We start from the raw sequence: 17338 nt of genomic DNA on the forward strand, positions 1-17338 counted from the left end.
CATAACATATCTTGACACTGGTAAAGATGTTGACAAAGTACCTCGTCATGTTCTGATCAGCAAACTAGCTAAAAATGGGCAAGGTAGAAGACCTGTTAGGCGGATCCACATTTGGTGTCAAAATCGGTGCAAAGAGTAGCTTTGAGTATCAATAGTTACCTTTTCATGGGAGAAAGCATCTGCAGGATATCACAGGGCTCCGTCCTGTGTCCAGGGCTCTATGTCACTTTCATTAATGATTTGGACGAGACGGTGCAAAAGATGCTTATGTCAATGTGTCAAATTGATTGTTGTAGGCTGGAGTGCTGGACTCAAAGCAACAGAATGAAATATAATAGAAACAAGTACCGAGCTCTGTACCTAGGGAAAGAGAATCAAATGCACGATTGCATGATGGAGGATACTTGGCTCAAGAATACTACAAGCAAGAAGGACCTTGGCATTGCTGGAGATCACAAGCTGAATAGGTGTCAGTAGTGTGATATGGCTGCAAAAAAAAAAAAAACCCCAAATGCTATTTGCATTAGTGGAAGTACAGCTTGTGGATCACGTGAGGTACTGGTTCCTCTCTGTTTGGCACTAGCTCAGCCCCATCTTGTGCCCAGTTCTGGAAAAACACACTTCAGAAAGGATGCAGACAAGCTGGAGGCAGCTCAGAGGAGAGCGACAGGGATGACCAAGGTCTGGAAACAAACTCCTATGAGGAGAGATTGAAAGAACTGGGCATGCTTAGTCTGGTGAAAAAATGACTGAGAGGAGATATGATAACATTCTTCAAGGACCTGAAGGGTGGCTACACAGAGGAAGGCCAGGGTCTCTTCTGGATCATGCCAGAGTGCAGGACATGGAGGAAATTACTACACTGTGTTTCCCCCTGGACTTCCATTGGAATGTAGGAACTTGGGAAAGTGAAAGGCTGCTAGCAAGATGATTGCAATAAAAGACAGAGCAATTGTGCGCATTCCTCACATCTTCTCCTATGCAAAGGAAGCACAAGAACGTGAATCCAAGTCATAAGAATTTTTCTGAATTATTTTTCAAGCACAATTTTCTTTCTATTAAATGCACGGAGCATGATCGGGGGGAGATGGGGTGGGGTGGGGATTTTAGCACAACGCCAGTAAAACACCTGCTTCCCCTCTTTTCTTATGCTTATGATTCAGTCGCAGTTTGGATATGCCTGCATGGTGTATTTATTATTCAACTGCATAGTTGCATGTCATGTGGTACAATATGGTTTTATATTTACTGCAGCCAAAAGCACAGAAGTAGTGAATGCTCAATTCCACCTTTTCTGAGTCGACTGGTTAACAAGATAATCATTTCTTACAAATACAAGATGATTTCTCTAAAAGAACTAAAATATACTTTCAGTAGGCACTAAAAATGCCTAAAAATTAAAAGCAGAATCCTACAGGGGCAGAAATCAGCCAGTTCACAGAATTTCCTTCAAAGATCTTTTAAACTAACTCTGTCAGGGATAGCCTGTTGAATGTAATTTTTTATCCATCTTCCTGGCAAAGCATGATTGTTCAAAGAATTATCCAGGCTCCAGAGCTTTCCAGAACTCTCTAGAACTGACACATCTTTTTAAAAATTAGAGTTCCTAAATGACAAGTGCAGCCCATACAGCTTTCAGTTACATGAACACAAAACAGCTCGGCCATTTTCTATATTATTAGAGCTTCCTTCTGGCAAATCCACGTCAGCCTAGTTGAGCAGAGGTCAGTCCCCAGCTGAGTCTTGAAGGTTCCACATTGTTGGCTTTTATCTTCTACAAGTTCATGCAACCTGTGGAACAGAACATTCAGCTAGCTAGATTGATCAGAGGAACTAGTAGCTGGATGCACTGAGGTCGTTTCCTTGCTTCCCCATTTCTATAATGTATTTCTTTATTTAAAACATTTCTATCCTGTATTTATTCAAAACAGACCTAAAGATGGCTTGCAAACCAGAAGCATAACAGCAAATTAAAGCACAATAAAAATTACAATTGAATAATTCCAATTATATAATAAAACAATCAGCCCTTAGAATACTGGGTGAATAAAAACGTTTTGGCCTGGCACCAAAAAAATAAAGTGTTGGCACCAGGCTCACCTCTCCAGGGAGCAGGTTCCAAAGCTGGGGTGCCACAACAGAGAAGGCCCTTCTCCAGGTAGCCACTCTTCCAAGCTCAGAGAGGGCTCCCAAAGAAGGACCTCAGTGGAAGATCCTAGAGTTTGGGCAGCTGTGTATGGAAAGAGATGTTCCTCCAAACATTCAGGCCCTAAGCTGTTTAAGGCTTTGTATATCAAAATTAACACCTTAAATTAGGCCCTTTGGTATGTTAAACAACATATCCAGAGACACAAAAGTTTTTGGATGTTGCATTTTCTTTCTTTAAATCTGGATTGGTTTAGTGATAAGTCCTATTGTGTGTTTATGGTTCTGTCATTTATTCAGTCATGTTCCATGAAGGTATCCATCAATCCCAAGCCAATGGGATTGTAAATGCAAAATGAAGTACACTGGGACAAAAATTCTTAAACTTCACATACATGCTGACAATGTCTAAATTGGCCAGAAACTCAAGAAATTGGGAACTACTGTTGTGGACACTAATGATAATTTACTTGTTTATTATGTGCATAGTATTGTCTTTATGCAGGGCATAAGATTAAATATGTCACTTTGATGTGCTAAGCAAATTCATTGTTGATGGACGGAACAACTTTGTTTTTTAAAAAAGCATAAAATCTTGGGCTTTCTCTTCAGGCAGGTAGCTGAAGCTAAGATACTACCCACAAATACACTTTCCATGCAATTTTAGGTCATTGGATCCCAAAACTGAAATGCTCTTTTCATCTAAATACAAAGCAGTGAGCACTGTATTAATGAAAAATAGCCTGCATGATTAAAATACTACATGATTAAAATACTAAACTTCCATTTCTGTAATCATTTTCCAAATGCATAAATTCTGAGAGTACTCACTGGTATTTCATTAAGGGAGAGCCATCCACCCACATCCATGTCTTCTCCTTTGAGCTGAACTGAAGCCCAATCCAGACAGAGTTCTTAGGCTTTAATTTATTTATAATGTATTCCTGTAAAATGTATCATAGCAAGATTTTACTAAACATCCTTCTTGGGGAACATCTGAAGCCATTTTACTGCCTGAACCTGACTAGAATGTTGAACCTTTAGGCCAGTATCTTCCACTCCACTTGGGGGCAGCAGACTAGCTTATATGGGGCACACATCTGATACTCATCCACTGTGATAAATATTAACTCAGGCAAGAAAGCTTTAATTAGAGTTGCATACAAAAGGCCGCTCGGAATTCTCCACCCTGTTTGTGGGAAGAGAAATTGAGAGGACAATTTAGCCAAGGTTCTCCAGTCAAAGGAGAAATACCTCAACAGCTTCTCACTGGCAATTCTTGAGTGGATTCTCATTGATGGGAGCTGCCTGACAGCTTCTGCCTCTTTTTCCAAGGGGTCGTGCTGCCCTACACAAATGGTCAATGCACTGTGTGTTGGCCACCTGGCCCCCATTTTGCCCCCTCCATACTGCAGGTGTGAGGGGAACAGTGTTGTACTCAGCTCTGAGAAAGAGGCAGCCCTAGTGCTACACCAAAACGGCTCCTCCAATTTCGAAAAATGTCTTCCATACTCATAGAGCATGTTATACATTATTTTGAATTTCTGTTTGTGCTGCTTTTGAGCTTGTGGCAAGGTGGCTGTAGGATACTGCATGTGCATGCACTTGTTTGATCACATGTCTCCATTGATCTGCAATTTCCCAGGCTGCCCATGTATCATGATCCAAAAGAGCCCTTGTGGAAGAATCACCTCCTTATGTCGTCCCCTGGGTTTTAATGGAAGTGCAGGAAGCCAAAGAAGCTCCATGCTGATGGAGAGATGATAGTTCAATGAAATAAGAATAGACATCCACACACCTCAGCCTCCTCCCAAGTAAGGTAGTCCAACCCATAAGAACTTTGCTGAATTTTCCAGAAATACTGTAATTCTGTTGGTGTTATTCATATTCTCACACTTACATCCTGTCTTCTTGTTCTTCTGAGGAACCCAAGGTGGCTTTTATATCTATCTATCTATCTATCTATCTATCTATCTATCTAGAGAGAGAGAGAGAGAGAGAGAGAGAGAGAGAGAGAGAAAGAACTCTTCCTCTCACTGTATCCTCACACCCTCCTTGTGAGGTAGGCTAGACTGAACATGGGTGGCTGGCCCAAAGTCACCCAGTGAGCTTCATGGCTGAGTGGGGACTAGAACCAGATCTCCTGGGTCCCAGCCCAGCACTCCAACCATGACGATACCATGTTGCATTGCAAAACCGTTGGCCACCCCCCTCACTTGGAGAACCCCAGTGTTGTCCCTCTTTTAAAAGAATGCAGATACGCAAGAATGCACTTTCATGATTGAAACACGTTGACATAAGAAGAATGCTGAATAAGTAAATCAGTTGGTTCAGACAAGCCCCAGATGTGGAAATTATACACCTGCCATGGAAGGAAATGACACCTCTCTTGGTATGGGTGCGAATCCCTGTGTGTGGGAAGAAGTGTTTTCTGCCCACACAAAGGTACAGAGGTGTGTCTGAGGAAATGGTGTCCAGCGCTAGAAGAGAGGGCGACGGCTGCTGCACTGAGTCAGACGAACGGGCTCTCCCCTTGCAGCCTCTCCCTCCCTGCTGCACAAAAATAACCACTGAAGAAAGTGCTACTTATGGCACCTTTTCACCCAGAAGCATTTCTTATGCTGTCAACATTCCTCACGCACAGCAGCTGTTGGGTGCACAACACTATGGCACACCTTCTGGGCCCCTTCCCATGCTCTGTAACCCTGCCCATGTCTTCCTTTAGAGTGAGAAAAGTCTGGCATTTTAGAAACGGTGCCATGAAACACATGTGTGTTTATGCAACTGTGCTGTACCACAGTGCCATCTGTTAGTTGGATGGTGGAACACACACAAAGCTCACAAAAATGCCAAAAAAATCTGTACAGAACTCAGTCTTAATCCTGCAAAACATCTGGAAGCAGAAGCTTTGGTTAAGTGGCGAGTTGAAAGAGTTGCGTAGAGAAGCTCTTAATACTTGTTGTGCAAACCAACCACATCTTGATTAAAATTGTGTAGTGCTTGTCTGGGGGCTTTCAACAAGACTCTGATGATGCCATATTTCTACCGAGTTCAAAGAAGTTTATGGGGGCACTCAGATGGGGCCATCTTGTACTTGCAAATCCCCTGAATTTTCCTACCACCTTCTTCCTTTCCTTCCTTAACAAAGAAAATCCATTCAAGTGAAAAAAGGGGGAACTTCACAATACCTAGTTCTTGGGACCTTCCGTCTGCAAGTATCCTGAGAAGAAGGGATGGATGCTCTGATTTACAGGCCATAGGAACTGTTATTTTTTACTGAAAGTAACCATGAAGTCCTTTCTTGTGCCAGGTATCTCATCCTCTTCTGCATTGTCCAGACCTTTTACTGGTTTTCTTACCTCCTCTTTTTTGTCATGTAACACTAGCATCTGAGCGCCTTTCTTAGCGCACTCCTCCTTGCTCTCGTTCCAAGTCCTTTGTGTCTGATCAAAAGCCTTGTAGCACTTCTTTCCATGGGGCTGCCATTTTCTGGGGCACAGTTTGCACTCAGTTTCACTGGAAGGACCAGTGTTTTCCTCTGGAAGGACAGAACAAAGGGACAAAAAGGGGTGGGGGAGGAATTCATGGGATTGCAGGTTCTACAGACTTCCAAATCTGCAGAGCCTTTTCCTAGCAGTAGCAGGTAATGCATGTTACACACCTGGTAATTCTTCTGGAATATTCTGTACTGTACTGTACTGGTGTAAGCCACCCAGAGACGTGTTGTAATTGGATGGGATAAAAATACCCAAACAAATGAATAAAAAATAAATATTACCCCTACATGATGCAACTCTTGTGCAGGAAGGCCCATGGCTAGAGCCAGGGCATAGAACAAAAATACAGGAAGAATTCATCTATCAACAACTTCCAGTTAATTACTTACCTTTTGTATGGGCACAACAGCTCCCAAGGTGGTTTAGACCTCAAATACATCAACATAAATTGCAGCCAAAGCAGTTTCAGTCTCAGGAACAAATAAAAATGAATGCACCTGATCATCAGCTGTTGCAACAAACAGTTGAGCACATTGGCTCTCTCTTATCTCTGTGTGCAAGTTTCCACATGCATTTGTGTGCTATTGCTGGAAATAAATATCTAAGTTTTGGTCTGATGCTCAGGCAGCATTATCCCCTCTCCCACAGATGTCAGCATGGATGGCAGTGCCAAGGTTAGAAAGTGGCGCTGAATCAGATCTTTGGTGCATTTAGCTTCCAGCAATAACTGACTAGGAGAAGACACTTGTAGGAGAAGACACTTACCTTCCAGTTGTCTGGATTCTGCCTGACACAAATGATATTTTAAGCAATGCACCATGTTCTCCAAGCTAGCATTGCAGGCAGTTCCATTTCCACGTCTTTGGGTAGTGGCCTCACTAAGATATATCTCTGAAGCAGTCTGAGGCATTGTAGTCTGACTATGAAAAACTTCACAGGACAACATAGACATAAAAGATGGTTACTACTGGGGATGTGTGAGGAATCTATTTTCAGGGGAGGTATGTGATTTCTTGGCTTCTCTGAGCTAAGCTCTGCATACTCTGGCCCAAGCCCTCACAGCCATGAATCATAGAGGGAAACATACTCCAGCAAACATAGAAGAAGCTGCTTGGTGCACAATTAGACCTCCATGAGTGTGCTCAAATTTTCTTTCAGCTTGGCTCACTTTCCAAGAAAGGGCCAAGCAGGAGAAGTACATGAAATAAAGAGGGATGGACCCCGGGGAGCTTCATCACAACCTTAGTTACTACAGTGGTACCTGGGCTCACAAACACCCCAAATCGGGTCGCAAACAGAAATTTCTTAAAAATGTTGCCTGGGGTTATGAACTAATGAATGAATGAATGAAATTTCATTCTATACTCAAAAATTAACATATGCAAATCACAGCCATCTTTTCTTTCTTTTTTCCAATGTATATTCTCTGTGTGTAAGAAGTCACCTGACTTCAAAACAGGGGAATCTGAGTGCTAACAATCTAAAGGCATTTGCTGTTCTTCCGTTTTTCCCCCTTCCTTAACTTGTTTTTCAGATAAGGAAAAAAGAAAAAAATTCCGGATACCACGGGAGGGCTAAAAATGTAAGATGGCTTCTGGATCATCATCCCCAGTAAAGTTATGTGAATGAAGCAGGGTAATTGCATATTAGAGAGCTCATCTGGAAGCACTGAGAATTTCTAAATAAGCTCCCAACAAAGCAGTCTGCTCTCCATTCAGAGAAACCATGAGCCTTTCTACATGAAGCATTTCTTTTGCACTTATCTTTCCCTGCTCACGGTTGCCTCCAAGTTCCATAGTCTGTGATGTAACCCTGCAGGTCTGCTTGTTTTTTTAAGGGTACTGTGGGGCAGGGGGTACTAACATGGTTAAATGGAGTATTATTTTTGAAACTGGAAAAAAAGTATTTTTGCTCTTATGCAACTGTATCATTCTGCTATGGCACAACTCCACCTAGAGGTTATATCGCAAAAGAGCAGGAAGGAAAAGTTCTTTATGTGGATGAAAATAATTCTGCAACAAAACTGAAAATACATAGAGCAGATGAATAGAGTTGGGTAGAAAAGATTTTCTGTTTTCTCTTTGGTTACGTTTATACTGATACTTTTGCAAACATGTACAAGTGCAGCACAACACATGTAATACAGGATGTAATACACCATCATGGGAAATCACAAGTGTGCCACTGAGCAAGAAGTCACAGGTGTGGCATAATTGCCAGTATGATCCCAGTTCTGAAGTTTCCATGTCTTTGTTGTTGTTGTTAGTTGTGAAGTCGTTCCCGACTCATCGCGACCCCATGGACAACATTCCTCCAGGACTTCCTGTCCTCCACTGTCCCCCGGAGTCCACTTAAGCTCACACCAACTGCTTCAGTGACTCCATCTAGCCACCTCATCCTCTGCCGTCCCCTCCTTCTTTTGCCATCTATTGTTCCCAGCATTAGGCTCTTCTCCAGGGAGTCCTTCCTTCTCATTAGGTGGCCAAAGTACTTGAGTTTCATCTTCAGGATCTGGCCTTCTAAAGAGCAGTCAGGGTTGATCTCCTCTTGGACTGACTGATTTGATCGCCTTGCGGTCCAAGGGACTCTCAGGAGTCTCCTCCAGCACCACAATTCAAAGGCCTCAATTCTTCAGCGCTCAGCCTTCCTTATGGTCCAGCTTTCAGAGCCATACATTGCAACTGGGAAAACAATAGCCTTGACTATATGCACTTTTGTTGGCAGGGTGATGTCTCTGCTTTTTAGTATGCTGTCTAGATTTGCCATAGCTTTCCTCCCAAGGAGTGTCTTTTAATTTCTTGGTTGCGGTCCCCATCTGCGGTGATCTTGGAGCCCAGGAAAATAAAATCTGTCACTACCTCCATTTCTCCCCGATCTATTTGCCAGGAAGTGAGAGGACCAGATGCCATGATCTTAGTTTTCTTAATGTTGAGTTTCAAGCCAACTTTTGCACTCTCCTCCTTTACCCACATCAAGAGGCTCTTTAGTTCCTCTTCACTTTCTTCCATTCTCCATCATCTGCATATCTGAGGTTGTTGATATTTCTCCCAGCAATCTTAATTCCAACTGGTGATTCATCTAGCCCCGCCTTTCTCATGATGTGCTCTGCATATAATTTAAATAGGCAGGGCGTCAGTATACGGCCTTGCCGAACTCCTTTCTCAATTTTGAACCAATCAGTGGTTCCGTGTCCAGTTCTCACTGTTGCTTCTTGACCCGCATATAGGTTTCTCACAAGACAAATAAGATGGTCTGGTACTCCCATCTCTTTAAGAACTTGCCACAGTTTGTTGTGATCCACACAATCAAAGACTTTAGCATAGTCAATGAAGCAGATGTTTTTCTGGAACTCCCTAGCTTTTTCCATGATCCAGCGTATGTTGGCAATTTGATCTCTAGTTCCTCTCCCTCTTCGAAATCCTGCCTGTACTTCTGGTAGTTCTCGGTTCACATACTGCTGGAGCCTAGCTTGTAGGATTTTGAGCATAACTTTGCTCGCATGTGAAATGAGTGCAAGGGTGCAGTAGTTTGAACATTCTTTGGCATTGCCCTTCTTTGGGATGGGAATGTAAACTGACCTTTTCCAATCCTGTGGCCACTGTTGAGTTTTCCAAATTTGCTGGCAGATTGAGTGTAGCACTTTTACTGCATCGTCTTTTAAAATTTTGAATAGCTCAGCTGGAATACTGTCACCTCCACTAGCTTTGTTGTTGCTCAGACTTCCTAACGCCCATTTGACTTCACATTCCAGGATGTCTGGCTCGAGGTCAGTGAATACCTCATTGTGGTTATCAGGGACTATTTTATTATTATATCTATTTATTTATATCGCACCTATTCCCAGTGACTGGGACTCAAGGCAGCTCACAACATTAAAATTCATACAATCAAAACATTCAACAGTATACAAAAATTTAAAATATAATAAATTCAATTAAATATTAAAATTGAATCACTACCCAGATTAAAAACACTACAAAAATATAAACAGTAAAACCATGCCAGGGAAAACTTGCAAGGCATTCGCAAAAGCCTGCCTGCTTACAAAAACATAGCAGGGAAGGTGCCAACCTAATATTTAAATAAGTAAGTGAGTAAATAAATAAATCTCCTTCAGTAGGGAATTGCACAGCCTTGGGGCAGCTACTGAAAAGGCCCTCTCCTGCATTCCTGCCAAGGGTGCCACTGAGGGTGGTGAGACGAAAAAAAGGGCCTCCCTTGAAAATCTTAGAGCCCATGCAGGCTCATACAGAAAAATATGGTTTTTGAGATAGCCTGGGCCCAAGCTGTATAGGCACCGGCACCTTTTTTTCCAATGGATTTTACGAAGTGATTTTGAATCACCTGTCGGCATAGCAGGTCAGCAGCAAACTTCATTAATGTAGTGCCTGTGGGCCGTTTTTGTGTCTGCGCCGCCCAGCTTGGGACGCTGCTTGGCTTGGGATTGGTGTGTGTCGTCGCGCGCTGAGTGCTTACTGCCGGCAGCGATGTGAGTTCCAGCACCTTTTTTCCCCCCACAAAAAAAAACACTGTCGACCACTAACAGTCTGAAGGAATTAAAGCGAGAAGAAAAATGTAGGCTTATTCCTGAGGAGACCTGCACCTGGAGTGCTGGCCGAGTTGTAATTCCTCTTTCTACCAAAAGGCAAAAATGAAGATAAGCTCCCCCTTTTCTATGCGAAGGCAGGATTGAAACAGGCACCATCTGATTGGGGAAGTGCTCAGCATTCTAAAGATGCCTATTGGCTGAAAGTTGACACAGTGATAGGCTGGTGGCATGCTGGCCACCCCAGAGCTGATTGGCTGGAGGGATCTGACTAGAATGGGTATAAAGCAGGGGGGTGCCTGGGGAAGGGCCTTTGTGAAAGGAAGCCTGAAGAAGTGTACCTGCGAAGCTGCAGGCATGTGAGGCAGAATTCTAGAAGGGTTTTCTGGGGGAAAGAAGATGACTCCTGGAGCAACCTTTAGGAGAAAGAGTGGAAGCCTGACTGTCAGCTTGTGTGGGTGGTATGGAAGCTTCAAGGGAAACCTCCTGAACAATATTCAAGAGTCCAGGTGGAAGCCAAATCCTGCCAGAATTGACTTTTCATGTTCTCATTTTATACCTGTGAGCTTGCTGAGGAGGCATTTGAGGGTTAGGGAGATGCTTGTTTAACTTTGGTTAGGAATAAGAACTGGGGCTTGTGGCAACTGCACAGATACCTTATTTAAAAGTAGCAACGGGATTAATGAAATACTTGTGCTTTCTTTTTAACAAAATATTACACATCCTTACTTCTCTGACACCTCTGATCTGTTTTGTCTCATGTCTGATAATCAATGATTGAAGGGGACAGAAGTATATTAAATACAAGGGTGTTTAATGGTGGCAGCAGAAATGAACTGAGAGATCCTTCATATTGGGGGATTTATTTATTTATTTATTTTATTTATTTATTAGACAACTTATATGCTGCCCCATGGGATAAATGTGGGTTTGCCCTAACATCCAGGTCCCACCCCAGCACCAGGTTCTTCACAGTCCCATATTTCAGATTTGAGGGCCAAGGCTAAGAAAAAGTAGCTTGTTGAAAGCTACTAACAGGGAAGAGACAAGATTCAAACTGGGGATACCTTATGCTTTGCTAGGTCTCTTATCAGGTAGTACCCTAGATTGAACGCAAGCCTCAATCTTAAATATATTTGGGGTCATATTGCCTAATAAAAATGTTTCCTGGGGTGTTGTCAAAAGACGAAGACACTTAGGAATATACTGGCTGTTTTTTTATTTATCAAGGGCAAGCTCATCTCTCCACATTTAAGAATCATATAGCATGCATTTTGGTAGCCCAAGCATGTAGTTAAATGTATATTTGAAGCCACATGTAGCTGTGTTAACTTACCCAAAACACTAAGCACCACAACAGCCAGCAGCAGGACAAGCTGTCCTACACCTCCAACTCTCAGAGCAATCTGGTGCCATCTTGGGCATCTGTGGAAACCTGGTCAAACCCATATAACGTAAAAGGAGGGTTCACATCAAATAATTTGCCATTATTGTCTCATTTGATAATGTAGTTGCAATGGGCTATAAATTAAACAACAATCTGTTTAAACAAGCAGGTGCTATAGAAAATTAATCCTTGCTCTGTTTTGAAAAGCATCCATGTCTGGATTCATCTGACGTAATTGAGGTGCATCAGAATAATTTGGAGCAAACCCTGATGAGCTCTTAAGTGAGCACAACTGTAATATTTGCAAGAGGAGCTGCTGGGAGCGTGCTGATCTGCTAGGGTTTTTTCCCTGAGGTCAAACTTGTGCATTGTCCCAGCCACAGCTGGAAATTGCTCCTCATTGCACTTCAGGGAACAAGTCCTGTATGAATAATGAGGACAGATAAGAGAAAATAAAAAAGTATGCCTTCACAGGAACAAAAATAAAAAGAGAAATGAGCAGGCATGGGAAGTCCCTCCAAGATGCCACTGGACAGCAGCTTATTCCTGCCTCTTAAGGGGTTATAAGAATCAGTTCCTACCGGCTTTTGTGATCTTGGGGGCAAAACAAATAAAGGGACAGCCATGGCAAGCTGCAATCAGCACATAATTGCAGGGTGAGGGAACTTGTTGCCCCTGCAAGAGGAGGAGGGAACAGTCCTTGCATGTAGGTTCAACCAACCCATCATGGTAAATAACCACAATGGGCTGCTGTTAAATGTGAACCTACCCACACAATGTTCCCAAAGTTGAATCGTAATTCTTTCCAAAAGGGTACTAATGGGACAGATGATTATTTCAATAAACATGCATTAGCATTTTTTTTAAAAGGCAGACTGCTAGAACATGGTTGGAGGAAAAAAAAGATACTTCAACTAGTGGATTCAGTGGTGTGTATGTCTGCCATTTACATCATAAAGGCAAGAAAAAACTGAATGTGATCTGGGGTTAGAGAGGGGATAAGATCTAATTCTAGTCTGTTCACACCCTTAGGTGCACATGTTTTTACATATGTTGTCAGATAATTAAAATTAGATTTTCAATTGCAGCCGAAGCTACTTGGTAGCCTAAAGCAAAGAATCCCAGCCCTGCAACTAATTAAGCATATAAGCTAAATCCCTGAGTGTTTTCTATTTAAATCTTATTCACTGCTTTTCTCCCCTGAAACAAAGCGGAATGTACGAGATATACTATCTAGGCACTGTCCAGACTTCTGATCTGCTTGGCTTCAGCAAGCTTAAGACATTGTGTGTCTTCACAGGGCTGGCTCCAGACCTGAGGAGCCCTCAGAAAAGCACTCTCTGTGGGGCCCTCTCCTACATCGGTGGGTTGCCTCTGACCATATCTGCTAGCAATGCCAGTCAGCCAGTTCTGAGACCACCTGGCATTAGGGATCTTTCACTGCCTTTCCTATTTTTTTTCCTGATCTTTATTACATTTGCACTGGACTTGGTTTATTCTTTTCTGGTACATTTGCTTGCGGCCACATCAATTGCTAGCTAAAGCGTTGGGGAACACTTTCCCCAAACTAAAACAAGGGCTGTTAGTACTTCTTGGGAGGGAGGTGGTTATGGTTCAAACCTGTTGGAAACTATCTTAGAAAGCTAGGTATAAATCTTTAAATTAAATAGAGGCCGCTGTGGTGCTCTCTAAGCAAACCGTAAAATACTTTCATACATCTCAAAACTATCTCACACTTTCCAGAATGTAATGTTAGGAAATGCTTTTATTCGGGAATATTCTTGTTCCATAAATAAAATATCTTATTCAACCAGTTTCCAGTGGAATAGAGTTTACTCCTCATGTTCTCCCAAACACAGTCTCATCCTGTATGCAGTAAAGATCTAAAGCTGTCTTTAAAGTAAACCTTTACAGGGTGTCTCCAATATTTACCTTCTTTTGGAGTTGTTCATGCTTATTTGTTTGATCTTTTAGATATCATTTCTCATATCTAGATTCTAGAGATGGTGTGGATGGAATTAAGAAGATTTTTTAAAAAAATCTTTGCAATTTCTTCAAAAGTACCTTTACAATCTCTAAGCAATGGAAGTTCCTTCACTAAGAGCACCATGACAAACTCAGGCTGCATCCCTGTATTTCTTCCTCAGCTGAGTTACATTAATCTGGCCTTTAAACCATACAAGAGAGCATGAGATAATTTCATTTATTTATTTCAAAATATTAAAGAAAACCACACTTACTTCTGGATTTTGCCAGCTGAGTCTCAGGGAGGTTCAGATCAGCGTAGACTATTTCATCAGCCATGGCAGGAGAACATAAAGGAAGTGTTACGCACTTGCGGCTTAATCAACACAGAAACTTACGCGTAAATTAAGATGCACCCAAGCCCCAGAAGGGGCATGTGTCAAATACCACTGAATGCAATGCTTATTGGCCTTTTTTCTCACACAGACAAAGTAAATTTTGCTTGCAATACATTATGAGCTACTTACAGTGGTGTGGAAGGCAAGCAGTGTGAGTCATCTGCTGCAAGATGGATCTGGCAAAATCATGTCATTAGAGAGTTTTCTAAATATTAACTATGCTAAAATAACATTTTTGGCTTTTAGATTCCACAGAACATCATAGGCATAAGGCAGCAAAAATGAAACATTTTAAAGGGTGAGGAACCTGTGGCCATCCAGTTCCCCTTAGTTCCAACTAGAGAAGTCAAGGAAGATGTGAACTGGAGACTAATAGCTCCTGGAGGGTCACATGCTGCCCATGTCTGTTTTACAATTTATCATTTCCAAGTGGGAGATGGAAAAGTTCATGCTGAAATCCTTCCAATGAAATAAAAGGAATTTGAAATCCTTATCTAGCAGAATTTCAAAACATGATACATCCTACAGATGCTTTAAAATTGAGTGGCAACTCCAAAAAGCTGCCATTCATCAGTCAAATTACAATGTATGTGTTTGGTATAAACTAATAGTTGTGAAACACAATTGGAAAATAGATAATGTTAAATAAAATACCAGCTGCAGTATCTTTAGTAAAATAGATCCTAAGTGTCAATGACCCTCCCCAGCATTTTTCCAACTTTTAACTCTGACCTCTCTCCTTCTCTCTTGGTCCACTCCAGCAAGAATATGTCCTGGATGTGTCATAATCCCTCAGATATTCCACTGACTTACCTGCTCTGATGCAATAGGGAAGTTCTTAACTTTGGCTTCAGAAAACTAAGATCTTGGATGCACCTTTTGAGGTTAAGTGTGTTCTGTGTGAATCTGGGTTTTCCATCATCATTTTGCTCAGATTTCTTGAAATCATTCAGTTCTAGTCTATTACCAACTATTCTTGTTTGTAGGATGATTAAAGAAGAGCAGTAGGTGTTTTGTGGGGATGTACTAATTACAAAACCAAATCTAACCCACCTTGAATAAAGTAGAGCAGGAAGTCACTGCTCATGTTAATCAAAACAGCAAAGTTGCATTAAGAATTTTTTTTATATATGAGAGTATCTCACCCTTTTTGGATGATGTATAAACACTTCTAGAGAATTTAAAAGAGGAATTGAATATATACAACAGCCAGTATATGTTTTCTTTCACATCAGGAAATTATCACCAAGAAAGCAGATTTAAACTTTAAATGTGCAAAGAGTTTATAAACTGTTTCAGACACATATGAGGTTCGTGCAGAGGGTGGGCTCCCCAGGCATACAATTATCACATGTGGTTTCCACTGTACAGAAGTAAGCTTGATTGCTATGAAAAATGAATCCCACACACCACGCATTATTTTGCAGAGCTTCAGTTATGGCTCCCCTTACTCACCTTTGCTTTGGCTAAACAGGCCTAGACATTATAGTCATTTATTTATTTGTTATTAAAAGCTTTTATATGCCGTCCTATTATATAACTATCTCAGGATGGCTGAGTCATTGTCACAGGGGAGCTGACCCTGATCAAATTAGTTTCCCCCTTCCCAACACTACCATGACCTTTTTTAGGTGGAGACAACTTTACACAATTAGTTCTAAGTGTGTTTGCACCACAAATTATAAGGGTTGTATGATACTGACATTTTATTTCTATTCCTTTCCTGGTTATTCCTAGCACAGAGTTTGCCTTTATCGCAGCATTTACCTTTTGTTACTTATTTACAGTTTAGAGTTGCTTACTACCAGAAGCAAGGACAGAGTTCTCTGCCCTGGCCTCCTTGCCCTGTTGCCAAACTCACACAGCTGCTTAACTTGCTTGTGTCCAGCTACTTTGTCAATGGGACTCCTAACACGGAGAGAACGAGGCCCCTTGCAAGCCCGTCTCCTTATATAGTTCTAAGCAGATGAGCCCCACTGTTGCTGCGACCAGTCTGAACAGAGGCTCTTGTCTGAAAGGCAAAGAGGGCTGTGGCTGAACGCCTGATCTTCCCTAGCTTCTAGCGAACTGTAATGTGTGTGTTTTGTTCTCCCTGGAAGTGAAGATACTGCATTCAGTGGAGAGCAAAGTGGGTCACTGGAGGGGACAACAGACAATGGCCAGGTGATTTGTGAAGGCATGTGGTGATCCTGTGTGTGTGCATATGTTAAAATAAATAACCTGGACTCTCAGGCTTGGGATGGCTCTTTTTCTGAACTACAGTTTGGGAGAATCTCTATAAGTCCTAAAAATTTGAGCCTACACTGGCCCAAAGTGAAGCTAGCCTTTTCTTTGCATTTATAAGCAGTCTTTTCCACTAGCTAGACCTAGACAGTAGCTCTTTGGTATTGCTTTTCTTTCTGTTTCTAACCTTGGATTTAGTTTAAACATGGACTCTGTTTGAGGAAGGCTGTAAGAACTCAACATGGCTGCTGGGTTTCCTCCCTGGGATTTAGCTCCCAATTGCAAGTTTACACAGGTTCCCCTTCTGGGATTTTACTCCCTTTGCTGTGTCTTTTTCCAGCTGATAATCTATATGTTTTGGATGATTAGCTGGATATAGGTAGGTAGATAGGTTAGTAAATAGCATTCACCATCTTCTCACACAGTGGCTTAATTTGCTTGTGTGCTGATGCTTTGTCACTGGGGCTGAGAAGCTGGGGGTTCTGGGGTCTGGAGAGCAGTACAAGCATGAGAGGAAGTTTCTTTTCCATTTATTTCCTAACTATGTCCAATGATTGGGTGATCGTCTTTTATATAGTTGCTGCACATCAAGTTGCTGTCTCCATCTGGCTGTCCACCACAATGCCAAGAACTCTTTCTTAGTTGGTCACCATTAGTTCAGACACCACGAGATTATGTTTCAAGGTGGGATTTTGTATTTTTTAAATTTTTGCCCCAGTGTGGAGCTCTCTGCCCTTGCTTACACAGAAATGAGAAATAGATTTGCTTTTTTGATGCCCATTCTCCCAACTGGGAGATTTCTTTCTGGACTTTTCCAGAAACAGTATTTTAATCACATTGATTGATTGATTGATTGATTGATTTATATCCTACCTTTTTCCTACAAAGGGCTCAAGGCAGCTTACATCTCCTCCTCCATCTTATCCCCACAACAACAACCCTGTGAGGTGGGTTGGGCTGAGAGTGTGTGACTGGCCCAAAGTCACCCAGCTGGCTCCATGGCTGAGCGGGGACTAGAACCCAGATCCTCTGAGTCCCAGTCCCACGCTCTTCACCACTACACCACACTGGCTCACCTTAAATAATGTAGTGTCATCAACAAACTTGGCCATCTCACTGTTTATTCTTATTTGCGGAGCACTAATTAGTAAGTTCCAATACAGGCACCTCAGCTACC

General features: G+C 42.0%; 1 protein-coding gene across 1 annotated transcript; it reads right to left on the reverse strand.

Moving 5' to 3' along the window:
- Positions 1-930: 930 nt before the first annotated feature.
- LOC123017940 (killer cell lectin-like receptor subfamily B member 1B allele A) lies at positions 931-11540 on the reverse strand. Its single transcript, XM_044419627.1, has 5 exons — positions 11525-11540; positions 6408-6572; positions 5505-5683; positions 2977-3089; positions 931-1791 (listed from the first exon to the last, which is right to left on the reverse strand). Exons 2-5 carry the CDS (start codon positions 6550-6552, stop codon positions 1671-1673), a joined length of 558 nt encoding a protein of 185 aa, XP_044275562.1. The 5' UTR covers positions 6553-6572; positions 11525-11540; the 3' UTR covers positions 931-1670.
- Positions 11541-17338: the final 5798 nt, after the last annotated feature.

The sequence above is a fragment of the Varanus komodoensis genome, unplaced genomic scaffold (assembly GCF_004798865.1).
Source record: "Varanus komodoensis strain SLA01 unplaced genomic scaffold, ASM479886v1 scaffold105, whole genome shotgun sequence".
NCBI lineage: Eukaryota > Metazoa > Chordata > Lepidosauria > Squamata > Varanidae > Varanus > Varanus komodoensis.